This window comes from Mobula birostris, chromosome 9 (genome assembly GCF_030028105.1).
Source record: "Mobula birostris isolate sMobBir1 chromosome 9, sMobBir1.hap1, whole genome shotgun sequence".
NCBI lineage: Eukaryota > Metazoa > Chordata > Chondrichthyes > Myliobatiformes > Myliobatidae > Mobula > Mobula birostris.
The window spans coordinates 22,630,998-22,652,532 of NC_092378.1; the positions used below are offsets into that span (position 1 = coordinate 22,630,998).

Genomic DNA, 21,535 nt, shown 5'->3' on the forward strand with positions numbered 1-21,535 from the left:
CTCATTTCCCTTGCTGACGCATCCAACTATGGCAGAGTCATCAGAAAACTTCTGAAGATGACAAGACTCTGTGCAGTAGTTGAAGTCCGAGGTGTAAATGGTGAAGAGAAAGGGAGACAAGACAGTCAAGGCAGTAATAACAAGACAGTAATAACATTGTTGTCAACATCTAGTCACCTCTCATTATCCAGTTGGCTATATTCTATAAGTTAACATTACTTTTAGCTTTAGCAAATTTCACTTTGACAATCTATAATTGTGATCAGGATATAGTAATCTGTGACAATTTAATTAAATTAAGTTAATTGGAGTGCTATAGATTTGCTCAGGACTATAATATCAAGAAAATTGTCTCTGATGTTTTTGAGATCTGAAGAATCAGGAGAATATTTTATTCTAATTGTCCTCCTTGTATACAGTATTTCTGATAATTCCTGTTAGAGAATCTTTAAAGTAAATGACCCTGGATTTTTAGGTTTAAGTTAAATGATGCTGCTGTGTTTTTAGAAATGGAGCACTCAGGGTGAACCAGACTGTAGTCACAGAGGTGATATTGCCAAACCCATGCATTTATGAGAAGGAAACCATGACTGACAAACAACTTGATAATGTGACTAGTAGAATGAATGGGGGGGGGGGGACCAGTAGATGAGATGTATTTAGATTTTTAACTGGCTGTTGATAAAGTCATACATAAAGTTAGTATGCAATTTAAAGCATATGGATTGAAGTTATTTGAATGGACTGAAAATAGATTGAAAACATATATTATGAATAAACAGGTCTTTTTTAGGCAGCAGGTGGTGATTAGCAGGGTATGACAGGAATTAATGTTTGGTTCCCAGGTAGTCACGGAAGCAATTACAACATTGCAAGTTCAACAATACGATAAAACAGGGTGTGATTGTAAATTGTCAAGAAGATGCAAGGAGACTTAAAGAAAATTTAGACAAGTTGGGTGAATACACACATATGGCAGTATAATATACAGTAGATGCAGAGCAGAACACAACGTAAGATACTTCTTATATGTTGACTTCCTGAACTTCAATGAGACAAAGGGAAATTTACCCTAAATGAATGAGCAAGAATTTCAGGTTGTATATTGCATACATCCTCTGATATTAAATAGAGCTATTAAAATGCTGTATCAATGAATAAATTTCTTAACCAAGTAGCTTACAGTCATTCTGGTTGAAGGACCATTTTGGACAGTAAAAGAGAATCAAAAATACATTCAGTTTCTGCTGTGACATAATGCTGCAGGTAGCAGTACTGCTGCCTCAGCTGTACGGAGCCAGTTTCAATCCTCATCACTGTATCGTCTCTGTGGGACTGGCACATTCTCCCTGTGACCGCATAACTTTCTTTGAGGTGCTACAGTTTCTTCTAAGATCCCAATGACTTGCAGATTGCTAGGGTAATTGCCTTCTGTAAAACTACTCCTACTGCATAGAATCAAAGTTCAAAGCAAATGTATTATCAAATACAGTACATACACTGTATGTTACCTTGTGCAACCCTGGGATTCATTTTTTAGTGGGCATTCTCAATACTCCGTAATAGAATCAATGAATGACTGCCAGTGTGCAAAAGACAACAAACTGTGCAAATACAAAAATAAAGAAATAATATTAATAAATAAATAACAATAAATATTGAGAACATGAGGTGAAGAGTCCTTGAAAGTGAGTCCATAGGTTGGGGAACACTTCAGTGATGGGGCAAGTGTAGTTGAGTGAAGTTATCCCCTTTGATTCAAGAGCCTGATGGTTGAGAGGCAATAATTAGTCCTGAACCTGGTGGTGTGAGTCCGGAAGCTCCTGGTTACCTTCTTTGTGATGGAAACAGAGAGAAGAGAGCATGTCCTGGGTGATGGGGGTCTAAGTGAATTAATCTAAATGAATAAATGTGGGGACAATAAAACGGGACTACTGTAGGATTAGTGTAAGTGGGTGATTGATTGTCTGCACAGCTCAGTAGGCTCTGTGGTCTATTTCCATGCAGTATGATTTTATGACATGATATTAAAAAGACCCAATGAGGAGTGGTTAGAAGATTTACATCATAATGGACATCAATGAACCAAATTTGATTATAGTTCCAGCTTTTTAAAATTTATCCTCCTGTCTCTGAATCAATAGTCCAGGCTTTTTGAATTCCTGTTCAGTAACTTATCTACAGTGTTGCTGTAGAGATTGGAACCTGCAAAAACACATAGGTTGGAAGCTGTACGAAGGCTTAAAGATTGACGAGTGATGACAGCAATTAAGTATCACATTTCCAAGCTCCACTTCTCCAGTGCAGATCTGAGAATTCATCAGAGGATTTGAAATGGCTTTATGTTAGAAGGCTGGATGTAACAAACTTAAAATCCTCCCACTAATTTTCCAATAATAGAATGAGTAAATATTGGGTTTCAGTAATGAAAAAATATTTTGAGACTCAGCACAGGCTACAATTTGGAGTTCTATCACTGTTCTAAAAGTGTGTTGTGGTACACGATTACAGGATACATCTGCCAAACTGTGTGAGTATGGGATTAATTTCACACATAATGCAACTTGTTTACAAGATCGTTTGGGAATTGGGGAAGGGTCAACAACAACAGCTGGAATTGTGAGATGACAATTCCTAGCTCTCTCTTAATGTAGTGGGACTTGGATGAGCAGGGGAAATTGTGTTCCGATTCCCTCCTCCACCAGACTTTATTGGCATGGCATCCACGTGATTGCAACTCCCAGGCATCATCTGTGTGCTGCCTATCAATCACTCTGTCCATGAGCAGTAGAAGAGGGAACTGTCTGATGGACAGGAACAGCCGGTCAGACTCCAGTGGGCCACTCACCCACACCAAGGTATACCATATTAAGGAGGAAGATTGTGAGAGGGAGGTTTGAGAATTGTGATTTTTGGATGAAGAGTCCTAACATTCCCTTGTGAAATCCAATAGTCACTCCTGCTTCACCTGGGCCAGAAAGAGCATGGACCACCTTAGCTAGAACCGTCCCCTTCTGCTGCATAAACTCCTTCACACACCCTTCACCTGTCAAGAAAGTCACAGAGGTTTTCATGTTCAAGCTGCTGTTAAGGTCAGTAAGAGGTTGCTAAGGTGAACAGACCTTGACCTTTATACAGGAATTTACTGGTTTGTAAGTAGGCATCATTGTCATCTCTCAGAAAATAGGTGGAATCTGTAGGATATCAAGGCTGAATTGAATTAAGCAATATTACTAAAAGTAAAGCAATATTCTATAGGTACGAGAAATCTGAAACAAAAGCAGAAAATCCCAGAAACACAGAGATGGTCAAGTTATATCAGTGGCGTGAGAGTCAATATTTCGGGTTAATGCTGAATACCGATGAAGGATCATTGATCTAGAATGTTAACTCTCCTTTCTCCATGAATGCTGCCTGACCAGCTTTCTTTTACTATCTATCCATTCAGTTTCTTCCTGGCATATAGGTTTGAGATTTGCACTGTGTTCCAGTCACATTAATACACATTATGTCACATACTCTCTGTAGCTTATCTATTTCCCTCTATGAGAATTTACTTATTTCAGATCGATTTTCACATCTCTGATGGTATTGCCCTTAGTGAGCGGGAGGATATCGTCCTTGGAAATGTTAATTGTATTTGCACTTGCCTGGGAATGTCATGTCAGTTTCCACTTTATCATATCACCTTCTGAAAATCTTTTGCTGATTAGTGGATTAAATTTTGAATCCTCAGTCTAAGTTATTGAAATTATCAGTAAGGAAAAGGAGGCATCAAAATCAAAAGGCAGTTCAGTGTCGTACATTTGTGACACTACCCATGAAGTGACTCAATTTGGAAAGTCAAATTTGGAAGCAGAATACAGGATTCATGGCAGGATTCCTGGTAGTGTGGATGAACAGAAAGTCCTTAGGAGTCCATGTCCATAGATGCTACAAATTGCTGTGCAAGTTGATAGTGTTGTTAAGAAGATGTATGGTGTGATGGCTTTCATAAGTTGGGAAGGGGGATTGAGTTGAATTGCTAAGAGGTAATGTTGCAACCCTATAAAATCCTGGTTTGCCCACATTTTGTTCAATACTGTTCGTCTCATTGTAGAATGGACATGGAAGCTGTATAGAGGGTACAGAGGAGATCTACTAGGATGTTGCCCGGATTGCAGAGCATGTCTTACGGGGATAGGCTGAGTGAGCTAGGGTTTCCCTTTTGAAGCGAAGGAGGATGTGAGATGACTTGATCAAGGTGTAGGAGATGATAAGAGGGGTAGATCAAGTGGATAGTCAAAGACCTTTTTCCAGGGTGGAATTGGCAAATACGAGGGGGTATAATTTTAAGGTAATTAGAGGAAATTATATAGAAACATAGAAACATAGAAAATAGGTGCAGGAGTAGGCCATTTGGCCCTTCGAGCCTGCACCGCCATTTATTATGATCATGGCTGATCATCCAACTCAGAACCCTGCCCCAGCCTTCCCTCCATACTCCCTGATCCCTGTAGCCACAAGGGCCATATCTAACTCCCTCTTAAATATAGCCAATGAACTGGCCTCAACTGTTTCCTGTGGCAGAGAATTCCACAGATTCACCACTCTCTGTGTGAAGAAGTTTTTCCTAATCTCGGTCCTAAAAGGCTTCCCTTTTATCCTCAAACTGTGACCCCTTGTTCTGGACTTCCCCAATATCGGGAACAATCTTCCTGCATCTAGTCTGTCCAATCCCTTTAGGATTTTTAATACGTTTCAATCAGATCCCCGCTCAATCTTCTAAATTCCAACGAGTACAAGCCCAGTTCATCCAGTCTTTCTTCATATGAAAGTCCTGCCATTCCAGGAATCAATCTGGTGAACCTTCTTTGTACTCCCTCTATGGCAAGGATGTCTCTCCTCAGATTAGGGGACCAAAACTGCACGCAATACTCCAGGTGTGGTCTCACCAAGGCCTTGTACAACTGCAGTATTACCTCCCTGCTCCTGTACTCGAATCCTCTTGCTATAAATGCCAGCATACCATTTGCCTTTTTCACTGCCTGTTGTACCTGCATGCCCCCTTTCAATGACTGGTGTATAATGACACCCAGGTCTCGTTGCACCTCCCCTTTTCCTAATCGGCCACCATTCAGATAATAATCTGTTTTCCCATTTTTGCCACCAAAGTGGATAACTTCACATTTATCCACATTAAATTGCATCTGCCATGAATTTGCCCACTCACCCAACCTATCCAAGTCACTCTGCATCCTCTTAGCATCCTCCTCACAGCTAACACTGCCACCCAGCTTCGTGTCATCCGCAAATTTGGAGATGCTGCATTTAATTCCCTCATCCAAGTCGTTAATATATATTGTAAACAACTGGGGTCCCAGCACTGAGCCTTGCGGTGCCCCACTAGTCACCGCCTGCCATTCTGAAAAGGTCCCGTTTATTCCCACTCTTTGCTTCCTGTCTGCTAACCAGTTCTCCATCCACATCAATACCTTACCCCCAATACCGTGTGCTTTAAGTTTGCACACTAATCTCCTGTGTGGGACCTTGTCAAAAGCCTTTTGAAAATCCAAATATACCACATCCACTGGTTCTCCCCTATCCACTCTACTAGTTACATCCTCAAAAAATTCTATGAGATTCGTCAGACATGATTTTCCTTTCACAAATCCATGCTGACTTTGTCCGATGATTTCACCGCTTTCCAAATGTGCTGTTATCACATCTTTGATAACTGACTCCAGCAGTTTCCCCACCACCGACGTTAGGCTAACCGGTCTATAATTCCCCGGTTTCTCTCTCCCTCCTTTTTTAAAAAGTGGAGTTACATTAGCCACCCTCCAATCCTCAGGAACTAGTCCAGAATCTAATGAGTTTTGAAAAATTATCACGAATGCATCCACTATTTCTTGGGCTACTTCCATAAGCACTCTAGGATGCAGACCATCTGGCCCTGGGGATTTATCTGCCTTCAATCCCTTCAATTTACCTAACACCACTTCCCTACTAACATGTATTTCGCTCAGTTCTTCCATCTCACTGGACCCTCTGTCCCCTACTATTTCTGGAAGATTATTTATGTCCTCCTTAGTGAAGACAGAACCAAAGTAATTATTCAATTGGTCTGCCATGTCCTTGCTCCCCATAATCAATTCACCTGTTTCTGTCTGTAGGGGACCTACATTTGTCTTTACCAGTCTTTTCCTTTTTACGTATCTATAAAAGCTTTTACAGTCAGTTTTTATGTTCCCTGCCAGTTTTCTCTCATAATCTTTTTTCCCCTTCCTAATTAAGCCCTTTGTCCTCCTCTGCTGAACTCTGAATTTCTCTCAGTCCTCAGGTGAGCCACTTCCTCTGGCTAATTTGTATGCTTCTTCTTTGGAATTGATACTATCCTTAATTTCTCTTGTCAGCCATGGGTGCACTACCTTCCTTGATTTATTCTTTTGCCAAACTGGGATGAACAATTGTTGTAGTTCATCCATGCAACCTTTAAATGCTTGCCATTGCATATCCACCGTCAATCCTTTAAGTGTCATTTGCCAGTCTATCTTAGCTAATTCACGTCTCATACCTTCAAAGTCACCCCTCTTTAAGTTCAGAACCTTTGTTTCTGAATTAACTATGTCACTCTCCATCTTAATGAAGAATTCCACCATATTATGGTCACTCTTACCCAAGGGGCCTCTCACGACAAGATCGCTAATTAACCCTTCCTCATTGCTCAAAACCCAGTCCAGAATAGCCTGCTCTCTAGTTGGTTCCTCGACATGTTGGTTCAAAAAACCATCCCGCATACATTCCAAGAAATCCTCTTCCTCAGCATCTTTACCAATTTGGTTCACCCAATCTACATGTAGATTGAAGTCACCCATTATAACTGCTGTTCCTTTATTGCACACATTTCTAATTTCCTGTTTAATACCATCTCCGAACTCACTACTACTGTTAGGTGGCGTGTACACAACTCCCACCAGCGTCTTCTGCCCCTTAGTGTTACGCAGCTCTACCCATATCGATTCCACACCTTCCCGGCTTATGTCTTTCCTTTCTATTGCGTCAATCTCTTCTTTAATCAGCAACACCACCCCACCTCCCCTTCCTTCATGTCTATCCCTCCTGAATATTGAATATCTCTGAACGTTGAGCTTCCATCCTTGTCTCTGTGATCCCAACTATATCATAATCATTAATAACAATCTGCACTTTCAATTCATCCACCTTATTACGAATGCTCCTTGCATTGACACACAAAGCCTTCAGGAGATGTCAGAGGAAAATGGGTGTTGGAACACCCTGCCAGGGATGGTGGGAGAGGCAGATACATTAAGGGAATTTAAGAAACACCTAGACAGGCACTTGGATGGAAAAATGGAGAGCTATGTAGGAGGGAAGGATTGAATTGATCTATGAAGGTTATAAGGTCAGTACAACATGATGGGCCGAAGGGGTTGTACTGTGCTGTCCTGTTTTATATTCTGCCAAGGGAAGTCTCTGTCCCAGTTAAACATAGTACTGATAATCCCCTCCTGAGATGTTCTAATGCATGATCAAGTTTCAATCAATCAGTTCTGTCATTGTGCAAATGACAATTACACAATTGCATATTTTAGGCCAGACAGCAATTATTGAATGATTTTATAGACAAAAGAATTAACACCAGTAATCTAGTTATACATAGGTAAGAAGAATGTTGACTGTAAATGTACTTCATGTTTCTCGGAAGCTCATCACGGTGCCTCACTCAGTTAATTACATCCAAGTACAATGACCATAGTTATGTAAAGGCACTGCAAATGAACACCATTTATGCACTTTACAACATCTCATCCTTCAAATGATCAGACTATTCTCAGTCTCCAAGACTGTACAAATGTATATTCGTCACTACTTACACTTTACACATTTACTTCAATGATAATTCAAAAGGGGAAAATATAAATCTATTCACTTCAGTTGGCATTGCACTGAAAATACCTATATCACTGCTAAATGGAAGCAGCCTCTCAAAGATCAAAGCTGATACTGTGTCTCCCACATGATTTGGCTAATTGAAAGCCCATTATATTTTGACAAGCTGACTTTCAGCAAGCTTTAAAGTTAATATTGTCTCACCTGGCAATTGGTTACAGAAAATTGAAGAGACAATTGAGATTTGAGCACGGGAAAGGGTTTAACAGAAATTGAGGAAGTATGTGGATGACAGTTTATTCACATGCTGGATACATTTAATTTTAATATCATCTGCAACTATTGCAAAGCCCTGCTTGGCATTCGTGAGAGGTGGAAATAATTTCAAGTACCAGAGGTAGTCTGTCACATTGACCTCAAAGCCAATTAGACCCCTCTGCTACTTGGCATACAGTTAAAACTGCATTAAGACTTGCAAGTAGGGTGTGTATTTATACTTTCAGTGAATAGTGTATTGCATTTAAAAGGCTTTTCAAGCACAATGGATATGATTAATATTTTTTAACAGAGTCATACCCAATTTGTATTTTCTCCTTTGACCCTGTCAAAGACCCATCCATTTTCATTTGGCTGGAGGTCATTTCACATGTGGAGCAGGTCTCTGAACCAAAAAGGAGCCTACAATTGCAGTGGTAATTAGGAGGGAGATGGACTTGTGGAGCAGAGCTACAATATCAACCTTGAAGAGGCAGAAGAGCTGTAAAGATGCAAAGTGGTAGCCTCTTTTCTGACTTGACAGAGGCAGCTTTTTACACTGGTAAGTACATAGTTGCCTATTTGGAGAGAGTGAGGGGCTTCTACAGGGCCATCATTCTCCACTGACAGAATGGGATATTACTGCTGGTAAAGCCTATCTACAGTCAATTGGTACCAAGTAGTTCTGCAGAACATCAGCAAGAGGACAGGATGGAGGAAAGTGCACTGTGAGTTTCATCCATCTTATTTGCAAGCACTTCCACGCAATGGTAAGGAACTTGTATTGAGCAATGTTTCCAGAAGGGACAGTGAAATACACAGTGTGGTGATGGATAAGGAGGTTCGTAAGTGTGTGGGAAGTGAGTGGGTGGAGGTGCAAGGTATGTGGCAGCTGAGTGTTCATTCCTGATACCAAGTTAGTTTGTGAAGTGAAATCTAAACACCTAGACCGGGGGTTCCCAACCTGTGGCCCACTGACCCCTCAATTAATGGTAGGAGTCCTTGGCATAAAAACGGTTGGGAAACCCTTGATCTAGACATGGCTGAACCTCATTCTGATATTAATGAATTGTCTGGTTAAACTGTATTCAAGAAACTTGATCTCATGTGGACCTCAACAGTCTTGTATTTTGTTTAAAGCAAAGAGATCCTGGAAACTTCCTGTGATGAAGGCCTCACATTCCTAACAAGCACTGAAGGTATAAGTTGCTGGATTTACATTGTACATGCCTTTCACATAATATTCCTTAAAATAATCTCCTGTACAAAGCTACTGATAATTGTTTCATGTTTGCTTAAACCCAGCACAACAGGAAAACAGAAAGATGATTTTGGAAACGAAGGCAGTAACACAATGGAATTCTGAAAGCCATTTAAATGAAAACGGAGAAGAAAAAGAAGTAAAAAGACAACAACTGGACCCACAGGTAATGAATGTTTGGTTATTTATAAACTTCATTATAATTAAATTTTGCTGCTGTTTTCCTCTTTTCCCCTTTTATCCTTTACCTGAATAATGTATTGCATCTTCATTATGTTAGTTGGGAGGGAGTCGCAAATTCCTCAGTTTCTTCTGTACCCAGTCATGTGGCAAACTGGCGTGTTTCTCTTGGCATTTGGCTCGAACTATGTATTTCTTTAAAATCTACCAAAGAAGATGTCAAACAGGAGTTGATATTCCTATTCAAATTGTACTAGTATGAAGCAAATATCTTAACTACACTATGTTTTGTGTTTGCAGTTCAGTTTTAAATAGGATGGTGTGTATGTGAAGGTTGGACACTCTGGTTCAGTCCAGATACATGAAGTGAAATCATCAATCTCTGTCAACTGCACTGCTCCTAAGTAAAATCACTTCTCTCAGTTGTAGCCCAATTTCAAACACATTTGAGTCCATTGTGGAAAATAGTCAGGCATTAAGCAGACACTCTACGACCAATTTTCTGAATGTGTACTCCTACTGGGAGCACACATTTGGAAAATTGACCTTTTTTTGATTCGAAATGAATTGGTTAATGTGGGAAATGGAAATGTCAGGCTGGCACAGTAGGCATGTGCTTTTCACGCTGCTTTAGGATTTAATGCTGAGACAGAGCATAGGGAATTATGCCTCGTAGATAAACCCTGTCAAGGGACTGCTTGGTGCTGACATTGTGTGCCACAAATTGAAAATTTCATATTCCTTAGCAACAGCCTCAGTCTCTTTTGTCAGCACAGCAATTCACCAAAATATATAATTGTAATACTGTGTGTCTTTTTTTGTAAAAAAAAAGATTTGCATTTTTTATTTAGCCTTTCATCATTTATAGTGATAACATACTCTTACAAATTTTTGGAGACTGTAACATTATTATCATATCAATAGAGCTGAGTTTCTTTCACAAATTTGACTGGTAAAATTGCCAATACATAGACATTTTCATTAAACTCCAACAATAAAAACTGCAATAAAAAACCTCAACTATACATACTTCTGTACATTGAAACTGGTCGGGCACTGTTTTGATGCTTTCTGACATTTGCTTGCAGTTTTCAGTAACAGTCTAATAGTACAGTGAATATGTACTCAAAATCCTGTGAGTCATTTCAGTACAATGTGACCAAACTTTTAATATCTTGTGAACTGTACAGCTGGCTTTTAGTGCTTCATTTAACTCTAGTTTTTATTTTCAAAGACATGTGGATAACTTTACATTTCTCATTATGAAATGTCATTTGGCTTTCATCTGCTCAGATTGCCAGGTGTTTGTTAGGTAGCTTTAAACTGTTTTGCAATCACAGGGACATACTGCTTACCAACTAATTTAGTTGGAACGCTTACAATAATCTCAGCAAGATTTTAACAATCCAGGTTGAAGACTTGATCGCTGGGTGTTTCTGCTAGTCATTTGTCACAAATTAAAACAATTATCATTGATATGTTTTCAATTATCCAGCCAATTAAGGGCAACATTGCCTGTATTAAAACAAAGCCTTATAAAAGCAGGCAATGACAGATTTGAGGCACAGTAGGCAATAAAGGGATATGGAAAAGGAATGCAAAAAACTGCTGAAACTTTTCAAAATTATGAAAGAAGGAAGTAGGGGGAGAAAACAAAGCAAGAATGTATTTATGTAAAATACATCCCAAGACAAAATAATCTATGTTTATAAAGAATGGCACAGAGTTTGTTTTAATTCTGCGAGAAGTATTTAGGAGTGTTACGCTATTAACTTGAAGCATTTAACTTCAAAGTAAATTTATTATCAAAGCATGTATATGTAACCATATACTATCCTGAGATTAATTTTCTTGCAAATAACAAAAAAAATACAATGAATCAATGAAAAGCTAAACCTGACAAGTAACCAATGTGGAAACTTTAAATTTAAGGACGACTAATCCAGAACTGGGGAGTACAAAATGAGAGTTTTGCTGACCTGATTTGAAATCTGTAGGCAAGTGAGTGAATTAGAATTAACTGTATTAAAAAAAAATCATGCTCTATTAGTGTTTTTTTGAGAATCAATTCCATTTTTAAAAATATAAATGGGCTTTTTGCCTCTGTATTTACATAGGGGACGGACAAAGTGTCTGTATCTGCGAGGAAATGCAGCAGTGGGGTCACAGACCCTTAACTGATTACTGAGGAAGAGCTGTTTGCTGTCTTGAGGCAAATTAGGGTGGATAAATCCCCAGGGCCTGACAAGGGGTTCCCTTGGAACCTGTGAGAGGTTAGTGCAGAAATTGCAGGGGCCCTAGTAGAAATAGTTGAAGCATCCTTAGCCACGGGAGAGGAGCCAGAGGATTGGAGGATACCTAATGGTGTTCCATTGTTTAAAAAGGCTCTAAGAATAAACCTGGAAATTATAGACTGGTGAACCTGACATCAGTAGTGAGAAGGTATTCTAAGGGACCAGATATATAAGTATTTGGATAGACGGAGACTGGTTAGGGATAGTCAACATAGCTTTGTCGTGTTTAAGTTGTGTCTAACCAATCTTATAGAGTTTTTCAAAGAAGTTACAAAGAAAGTTGAGGAAGGCAAGGCAGTAGCTGTGGTCTACATGGCCTTTGACAAGTTCCCAGATGGGAGGTTGGTCAAGCAGGTTCAGTTGCTTGGCATTCAAGATGAGGTAGTAAATTGGATTTGCAGAAGAAGAACGAGAGTGGTTGCATATGGTTGCCTCTCTGAGTGGAAGTCTGTGATCAGTGGTGTGCCACAGGATCGGTACTGGGTCTACATTTATTTGTCATCTACGTACATTAATGACCTGAATGACAATGTGGTAAACTGGATCAGCAGCTTTGTAGATGGCACCAAGATTAGGGTGTAGTGGACAGCGAGGAAGATTGTCAAAGCTCACAGTGGGATCTGAACCAGATTAAAAAATGTGAGGCAGAAGTGGCATATGGAATTTGATGCAGACAAGTGTGTGGTGTTGCACTTTAGGAGGACCAACTAGGGTAGGTCTTGCACGGTAAGCAGTCAGGTTCTGAGGAGTATGGTAGATCAAAAGGATATGGGAATACAGATCCATAGTTCCTGAAAGTGTTGTCACAGGTAGATAGGTTAATAAAGAAAGCTTTCGGCACATTGGCCTTCGTAAATCAATATAGTATAGGATATAGGAGTTGGATGTTATGTTGAAATTGTATAACATTTTGGTGAGGCCTAATTTGGAGTATTGTGTCCAGTTTTGTTTACCTACCTACAGGAAAGAGGTAAACAAGATAGAAAGAGTACAGAGAAAATTTACAAGGATGTTCCCAGGACTTGAGGACCTGAGTTATATGGATAGTTTGAATAGGTTAGATCTTTATTCCCTAGATTGTTGAAGACTGAGAGGAGATTTGATAAAGGTGTACAAAATTATGAGGCGTATAGATGAAAGCAGGCTTTTTCCGCCGAGGTTGTGTGAGACTACATCTAGAGATCAAGTGTGAAAGGTGGAATATTTAAGTGGAAAATGAAGGGGATCATCACTCAGAGGGTGGTGAGAGTGTGGAACGTCATGCTGGCATAAGTGTTGGATGTGGGGTCAATTTCAACATTTAAGAGAAATTTGGATAGGTATATGGTTGGGAGGGGTATGGGGGTTATGGTCTGGGTGCAGGTCAAAGGGAATAGGCAGATTAATATTTTGGCATAGACTAGATTCGCTAAAGGGCCTGTTTCAGTGCTGTAGAGTTTGATGACTCTATGACTTTCTACTCTGCCTCTGACATTCATTCTGTTGAAGTCAGTAAGCATAAATAGATACAAAACTCTGCTTCTGCAATGCTCCCTTAAAACCCCAGTGTGTCTTGCACAGTCTGATTGATAGCAAAACATTCTTATGAAATTATCAGGCTTGTCCTCTTGCTGGGTAACTATTGGGAAATTCTAAGCATGGATAATCCAAATTTCAACCTACTAATGAGTTTGTATCCTTCTCACAGAACTAAATTCAAAACGATGTTCTATCAGATTTTTCTCACATTTCAGTTATTTCTTCTCAAACAAACTGGGTATTTGTGATTTCTTCCATTTCATTCCCTTACGTTTGCCCATAATGGTTTCCTCAGCTGTTCTGTTTTAAGAAGGATTGTTTGTTCCAATCTTACGAAATGATTGTAGAAGAGTGTTTGCAATTTTCATAAACCTTCCAGGTTTCTGGTGAACTAACGCTGCAGCTTTATATGCAGATCCCACATTATCTGGTCTGTGATCATTAACTTTGATACGAAGCACAATCGTTACTTGTACTTGATTTTTGTGAGATAGCATTCATTGTTCATCAGATGTGCTATTCAATGAAATACAGAATGCTGTCAGATTTCAGTTGCATAGTAATTCAAGATCCCCACTATGTAGAGTTCATGTAATTTGATTCCAAATAAAAATGAATAAAGTGTGTTGATTAAAGGTTTTCACTCTTATGAGTCTGTCAAATAAATGGCACATCTTATGTGAAATGGCCTTTTAAATCCTCTTTTCATATTGAAATTATAAATAATATATTAGATATGCAAATTTCTGTCTGTTTTAAATGTGACTTTCAGCTAATACTAAATAATGCAACAATTTCATTCTTTGTTTTGTGCACAATTTTAAAGTATTTGCTGCAAAACAATCAGTTAACTCGTGCCATTGTTTATTTGTCATTCATTTCACTATCATGAAAGAATACTGTATCTTAGCCTCTGTGCAATGGCAGGATTCTCACTCCTGAGTAAAAGGGTTTTTTTTAATTTTAAGTCCATTCCTGGACTTGAGCACTTAATTTCAAGTACTCCAGTGTAGTGTTCCCTGAGTTCCTTGCTGTTGGAGATCAGAAAAGACATTATATTGATGCTGCTCATACCTTCTTGGGTGGGTTTGAAAGATCCCATGATATCAGGTGAAGAATTAATGTGGTCTTTTTTTTTTGGCTTTAAGTTCACCATTCCCTGTTGCCCCCAGCTTCATTCCCACAGGTCCCCACTGGGACCGTTTTGCTGAGGCTTGGCTGATTACTGGCAAGACATCACTTTGATCTATTTACTGGGCTCCAGTTCCAAATTGTATCAATCACACTTACTGTCCATTTCTCTTGGGAATTCACAGGTAGTATGTGGATGAGGCTAGTGAGTTCAAGCAACCAGGGCCTGTAGGAAATTTTTACCCTATGGATCCTCACCTGAAACCCATTTGCGATTAAATTCAAACTTTAAAACTAATACTTCCAACTTCTGTACGGAGAACAATTCCTACCCATGCCATTTCCAGAGGAATGTTTGGATGCAGCACCGTCAAGCAGGCTGAGCAGCCAATGACATTCTCACACTCAGCAAACCAGAATGTGAAAAGTTAATTTTAACTAGCCGTTAAACATTTGAAATAATGGTTTTAAAACAGAAAATGAAATAAAGATCAGAACCTATGTGAAACTAAATTAGAAGCTTAAGGGTCATAAGCAAACTAAAATAAAATTAAAACATATTTTAAAAAGGCTTGAAATGCACGTATCTTTTTCTTCCCTAGGGTTAGGCTCCTGCCAGGTTGCTGTTAATGCTTGGTATGCCTCACGCCACACAACAGAATATAATACTGACAGGACCTTTTTGAACTGCAAATACTTTAAGAATCACCAAAGTTTGCATCAGATCAGTAACTTCTGAAGTGATCTCTGGAAAAGTTGCAGTACTGCACATCTTCTGGATTTTTACCTTTCAGACTCCAGACATCACTGCCCATTTCATGATACAACAATGATAATCCCCAGAAGTTTTCCGTGTTTCCTTTCAGCCAAGAAGGTGGCTAAGCAGCTCGTCATATCTATACCAGCACACAGTGCAATCCCTTCAGTCACAACCTTCCCACTGATTACCCCACAACTTACTTTCAACATACCCGTTAACATGCCTTAATTCTCCAACCAGTTATCAAAACTGCTCTCAATACTCCTAGTGTCATCAGACCAATGCCTCGTAAAGCGTGGAAAATGACACAACAGCTAATGTTGCATTTTAAAAATTGCCTATTTTTTAAGTCCAGTGTTAACTTGACAGAAATATGGAGACAGCTGGTGTGCCTTTGATAATATTCACATCATTTCCTTGCAATTGAAAATTGATTTCATTTAACTTTGTGAAGAATTCTGACAAATAAGCAATGTTGTGCCTAATATTCTTGGGAGTTGATTACTGAGTGAAGCATTTGAGTTTTAAAAGAATTTTATCACAATTTCAAAAAGTGCATAAAATCGTCTATTTCACTTTTAGAGTCATGTGACTTCTGTATGCAACAGCAAGCATTCAAGCTCTTCATTATCCTCAATACAAAGCTCTTGAAATAGTTATGAATTGAGAGCAAGGGACCTGATTTTATTTACCACTGTGATAACGGTTTTTAATAATTTGTGCTTCAGATATAGGCTGTGAACAGTGAATATGTTAGGTGCAGCTTTTGTGAAGAAAGTAGTAACCCCACAATGGTGTCCTATCATTGATGGTGCCCCTACTATTGCATAAGCAAAACTGTGAGCACAATATCCTTCTCTTTGAAAGCAACCTGACATTTTGACTTCCCCTTCATATCTGTTCCTAGTCACCCACAAATAATAACGCTTAAACCTTTTATGAAGAGAACATAACCAAGAAGCGAAGACTCATTACCTGGTAAAGTTAACTCATCCAACTGCAGAGCAAATTCTGTCGTCCAAAGTCTGTTGTACAATGTGTCTTCCACACTCTCAGACATTTCATCTATTCGTGTTTGAGCAGAGTTGTCGCTGAGCAGGATCCCTTTAATTATTTGAATTGGTTACTTAGGCAAAAATGTACCCAGAACTTCCCTTACTCCTGGTAGAATCAGTTCTTTCTCCAAGTGTAAGGGACTTCCCAGATTTAGCAATGAGCAATGAAATGTTGTGTGCAGCATGTAAACCATCACTGATTTGATGTGAACTGCTGGCAAACATGCTCTCCATTTCTAAAAGGTTTCACCAAGTGACTGAAAATAAGCCAAGTTTTTATTTGCTTTATCAGAGTGTGTTCTCTTTAAATGTTTAAAGAGCACGGATGGTTTCATTAACCCATTTAAAAAAAAATCTTTTTCACACAACAGACACATTGGATGTTGTTGATTACTTGGTACTGGTGCAAATCCATATTTCAGATACTCCACCCTATACTGTCTACACTTTTTTCATTTGGTTTGCTTCTGTCATTTTCATGATGGATTGACAACCACGGTCAATTGCCTATTGTTTACGTCCAACCTCAAGTGTTGCAATCAATAAAGGGGAAAGTTATGACATCATCATTACTCAGGCAAAACCTGATTCTCTGCCTGAAGGTATATAAAGTGGGGCAGCGATACTCGTCTGGGCTGTGGGCTTGAGGAAATGTGCTTAAGGTTACTGGAAAGGGCAGATTCTGAACTTTACCTCATTGAACACCATATCCTAAATCAAAGGCATTGTGTAACTGTGTGAGTAGAGTATGGGAATTGTGTTAGTTAACAGTGTACTACTGTAGCAAATGGCAATAATGCATAGGCCGGGCCCAGAAGTAACACTATTTCTTCAGTCCAGATTTCTCATGATATGCCAAAAATAGAAGTGTCACATTGCTTTTCAAAAACTATAACACACTTTGACCAACGTCCATGAAAATGTTGGGTTCGCAAGAGATGAGGTGATTATGTCATCATTGCAATCAATTATGAGGCACTAAGGATCAAATACTTATAATGGGTAAATAATTTCTTAAATTAATCCTGTAATCCCTCAGCTGCCTCCCTTGCTACCAAGCACCCCTGCCCCGCCTCACCTGCTTCTTCAACACTACCTGCCTCACCCCTATCTTCGTATTGTCTGCAAATTTGACCACGAAACCTTCAATTCGCCATCCAAGTCATTGACATTTAATGTGAAAAGAAGCAATTCATTGGTTTATTTCATGAGATTTTATATTCAGGGCAATATTTGTGAGAATTTATTAAACATAGTGATCACTACATGTGTGCAATTATTTTTGATAAAGGCATAAGTGTATGTACGTAACCTTCCCATTGATTCATTTATCTTGGCAGATGCATCCGCCATTGCATATTTCACCGACAAGCTCAAGCAGCCAAGAAGTTAATTTAATGCAATTGGAAGGCTTGCACTGCAATGTCAAAGAGGAGAATGAGAAGAACTCAGCTATCATCAGCGAATCGCCAATCAGTCAGCAGAAGGACTTGGAAGAATATCATATCAACTTTGTTAGCACAAGTAACTACACTGAGAATAAGGTAAAACAAGATCGAGAATCTGAATGGGTTGGAATCTCTCCCAGTCTCGAAACTGAGGATCATGGGAGAGATATAAGTACAGCAAAAACAGCGGATAGTACAGACATTGCAATGAGCACAAATAACATAATGACCCTATCTTCAGAATTGTTTGCTATAAATGGAGCACATTCACAACAGAGAAGGAATGAAACCTTTATATCACATGGAAATGATATTTCAACTAAGTCCCAGCTAGAAATTAATAGGTCCTTGGGAAACAATCCACACAGCCCTTCTTCTACTGAAATGCAAGACAACTCAGTAATCATTGAGGGTGCTATAGGCAGAGTTAGTAAACTCACTACTAACACATCAAATCCTACAGACTTAGTACAAAATTCCACAGGCTCTGAAAATAAAAGTGGTGAAGATAATTACTTGATTGGTGACTCATCATTAATCAGTGCATTGGAATCTTTCCCTGTTTCTGCAGTACGCACCGACACTGAACCCAAGTATGAGCCAGAGAGAATCAGTTTCTCACATAATGGATCAATCTCATCAAAGGAAAGACAAGTATTCAGTGCAAGTATAGCCGACCCAAAGGAGCTGTCCCAACGTTACAGTGAAACTGAAAACTTGAAAGCTATAAAGCCAGAAGACTTTTCCACGAAACGTTTTTCACAGAACAAGAAGGCAGAGAGTGCACAAGACCAAGATCCAGCTCACAGAACAGAGAAAATGATTCCATCTACGATACAAATTCCAGAGAATGATTCAACAGAAAAAGCTGTTGTTGATGAAGGAAAAGAGGATGAAGGAGGAGTCACACAAATTACAGAGCAGTCTACTCATGTTTTATCACGTATATTAGCTGATACAATGGTAAAGGAAGCAATTGAAGCAGCTTTGTTTGAAATTACTGGAGATGAAGGAAAAACATTCACATGTGAATCACAAAAAACAAAGGCATTATCAAACAATTCACAACCTTCAAAACACAAAGAGACCAAAGTTTTGAGTTTAACTTCAAGGCATGGAGATCCTTCAAAAATCCATTCTATCGAAGAACAAAATACAAGAAGTTGCTCACAGCATGGTGAACACATAATGAAAACCAACACAATGCATATGCAAATAGAAGAGGCTGCATCCAATACCACTCAGAGAAACATAGAGGAAGAAACAACTCCTGGAGTGAGTCTGCCTGCATGGACATCTCCATCAGTTTCAGAGAAAGCTGTTCATTCAGATGTGGCCAATTCAGTGAAAGTGCTTTCTGTGCTTCAGGAAAAAGCAGGATTACCTCATGAACATGCTGGGGGAAGTGAAAAAGTTCCAGGAAATATTTTTGGATTTAAGAATTGTGGATTGAACCAAATGCACACCGAGGTTGGAAAGCAGATGGTCATTAACCTTACAGATCTTACAGGAGAGGGGGGGCATTACAAGGAGAAGCGGATCAAGAATGTGAAGAGTGTAAAGGTTACACAGAACTGCAATATTTCAGAGCCCGACTACACATATAATGACAGTGTGGTGGATATAAAGGGGTCTTTAGAGCTGGCAAAAGTGGATGTTGAGAAAGAAGATACTTCAAGAATAAAGGACACTTTGTATGACAAAACAGATAAATCTGGGAAATTTACCCAGATTAATAATGTTACAGTTGTACCTCAACCAGCAATTAGAGTTGTGTGTACTCCTGACTTGACAGCAGAATCAAAAACAGTCTACGAAATGAGGGCAGAATGTGAGAAGGCTGATGGGGATAGTTGTGAGATAGACAATGAAACTGTTGTGGAGAGGGAGAGAGAAACAGGTGATACGTTTTCTGAATCAGTGGATTATTCTGAAAATATGGAAATGATTTATGACACTCAATGTCTCCCTACAAATAGGAGCACAAATCAACATGCAGCAAAACCTAAAGTTGGTACAAGATTAGGCTCAACCATTTACACTATAAATGAAACTAAAGGGAAGGAAAATAGAGTGCCCATACTGCCACAGAATTCTGAGCTGAATAACCAAGACAAATGTTTAGATCAAGTCAAGTTGATTACTACACCAGATAAAGAGAATGATGGGAAGGAAACAAGCACTGAAGTTATAAATGATATCTATCCAAATTCAGAAGAGTTAAAATCTAAAGAATGTAATGAGAAACCACACAAGGTTGAGCTTGTGGATGAAGTTTGTGACAGTGATGTTGTCAGTATAGATTCACGATTAAATAGTGAGCCATTTGCAAATGAAATTACTTTGAAAAGCACAGTATGGAAAGTTTTCTATTTCGTTTTATTTGTTGTGTTTCTTGTTACTATTTATCATTATGATTTTATAGGGTGTTTTGCACTGTACCTTTTTACATTGTATTGGTTGTATTATGAAGGTGAAGCAAACAGTGATCCTGTCAAAAAAGACTGATAAAGGAACTTGAACTTTTATTGGAAGGTGTAAGGAGAGGCAGCTGTTGTATTTTGTGAAGAACTGAAATTGGTTTTCAGAGTAGTTAATCTTATGAACACTGAGGTAACCATTTCTTTTCTGAATGCACACTTCTTTCATTTCACACATCAACAAAATTATTACCAACATTTCTAACAATGTTACAACACAGAATTAATCACATTTTCAAAATGTGTTCTTAGAATAAACAAAAAAATTATCTGCTCATTTTCAATTGTGATGCTTAATATTATCATAGGCCTCAAAAACTTCAGCAGTGAATCCAACAACTATGCTTTGGATATGTCTTACTTACAAATGTCAAAACACTGCCTAGGAAAAGTAATCATACCTCACATTAACCTGATTTTAAAAATTATTTGAGTGGCATCTACTTTTTATAGAAACTGCATAAAAGTTTCTTGGCATAATTAAATGACCATTTTTTTGTCTTTCACAAATGCAAAATAACACTTTAGTCAGTAATTTAAGACCAAAATTTTACTTTTGCTGTTATAAGTTTCTGTATTAGCCAGTCTAACACTAATGGATACTCTTAGTCATTAAATGTTCTTCTTATTTGAAGTTAATGGGTAGCAATATACATTGCTTTTCTAAAATGTTAAGCATTAAAGTTACCACAAATTTTAACAAAAACTTCTATTTTGTGTATGATATTTATATTTGGTGCCTTTCAATCATCATTCAAGACTGCCTAAGAGTTTGGGTTTAAGGCTTGTTCATGATATGGCCTGTGAGGTTTCCGGGTATCTGTGGAATCACAGAGTAAAGGATTTCTAGGAAAAGAGGAAGAAGATCACATCTTTTCCAAATGTATGAATCTGGATACCAGGTACTACTTATAAAGAGGAGGAACAGATCAGAACCATCACAATATTTGAGGCAATATACTGAGAAATTAGATAATTTAGAGCCATGTGTTTTTTTTGGGCACCATGCTGTCTAATTTCTAGGAAAATAGTGAGTGAATAGTGGGCAGTTACAACACTGTTTGCAGAGTCCACAGTCCCATCATGCAGCTGCCTTGTGGTGACTGAAGAAACCTGGACAGTGATATTAAACGTGGACACTGCTTTCCATGTTTTCAAATTCAGGCAGTAGGCCATCCAGCACAATGGTGGAAAAGCAGCCTTTCACAGGAGTTCTAAGGCCTGCTGTTCTGTTCTCCTCTTCAGATGTGAACTCCCTTT

General features: G+C 38.8%; 1 protein-coding gene across 1 annotated transcript in view; it reads left to right on the plus strand.

Moving 5' to 3' along the window:
* ppp1r3ab (protein phosphatase 1, regulatory subunit 3Ab) overlaps window positions 1-20,909 on the plus strand; it is a 37,852-nt gene extending 16,943 nt beyond the window's left edge. Inside the window, exons 2-4 of the mRNA XM_072269365.1 lie at window positions 9,289-9,347; window positions 9,454-9,575; window positions 17,688-20,909. Coding sequence (XP_072125466.1) covers window positions 9,289-9,347; window positions 9,454-9,575; window positions 17,688-20,303 — 2,797 coding nt within the window. The 3' untranslated portion in view covers window positions 20,304-20,909. The remainder of the gene's footprint in view (window positions 1-9,288; window positions 9,348-9,453; window positions 9,576-17,687) is intronic.
* Window positions 20,910-21,535: the final 626 nt, after the last annotated feature.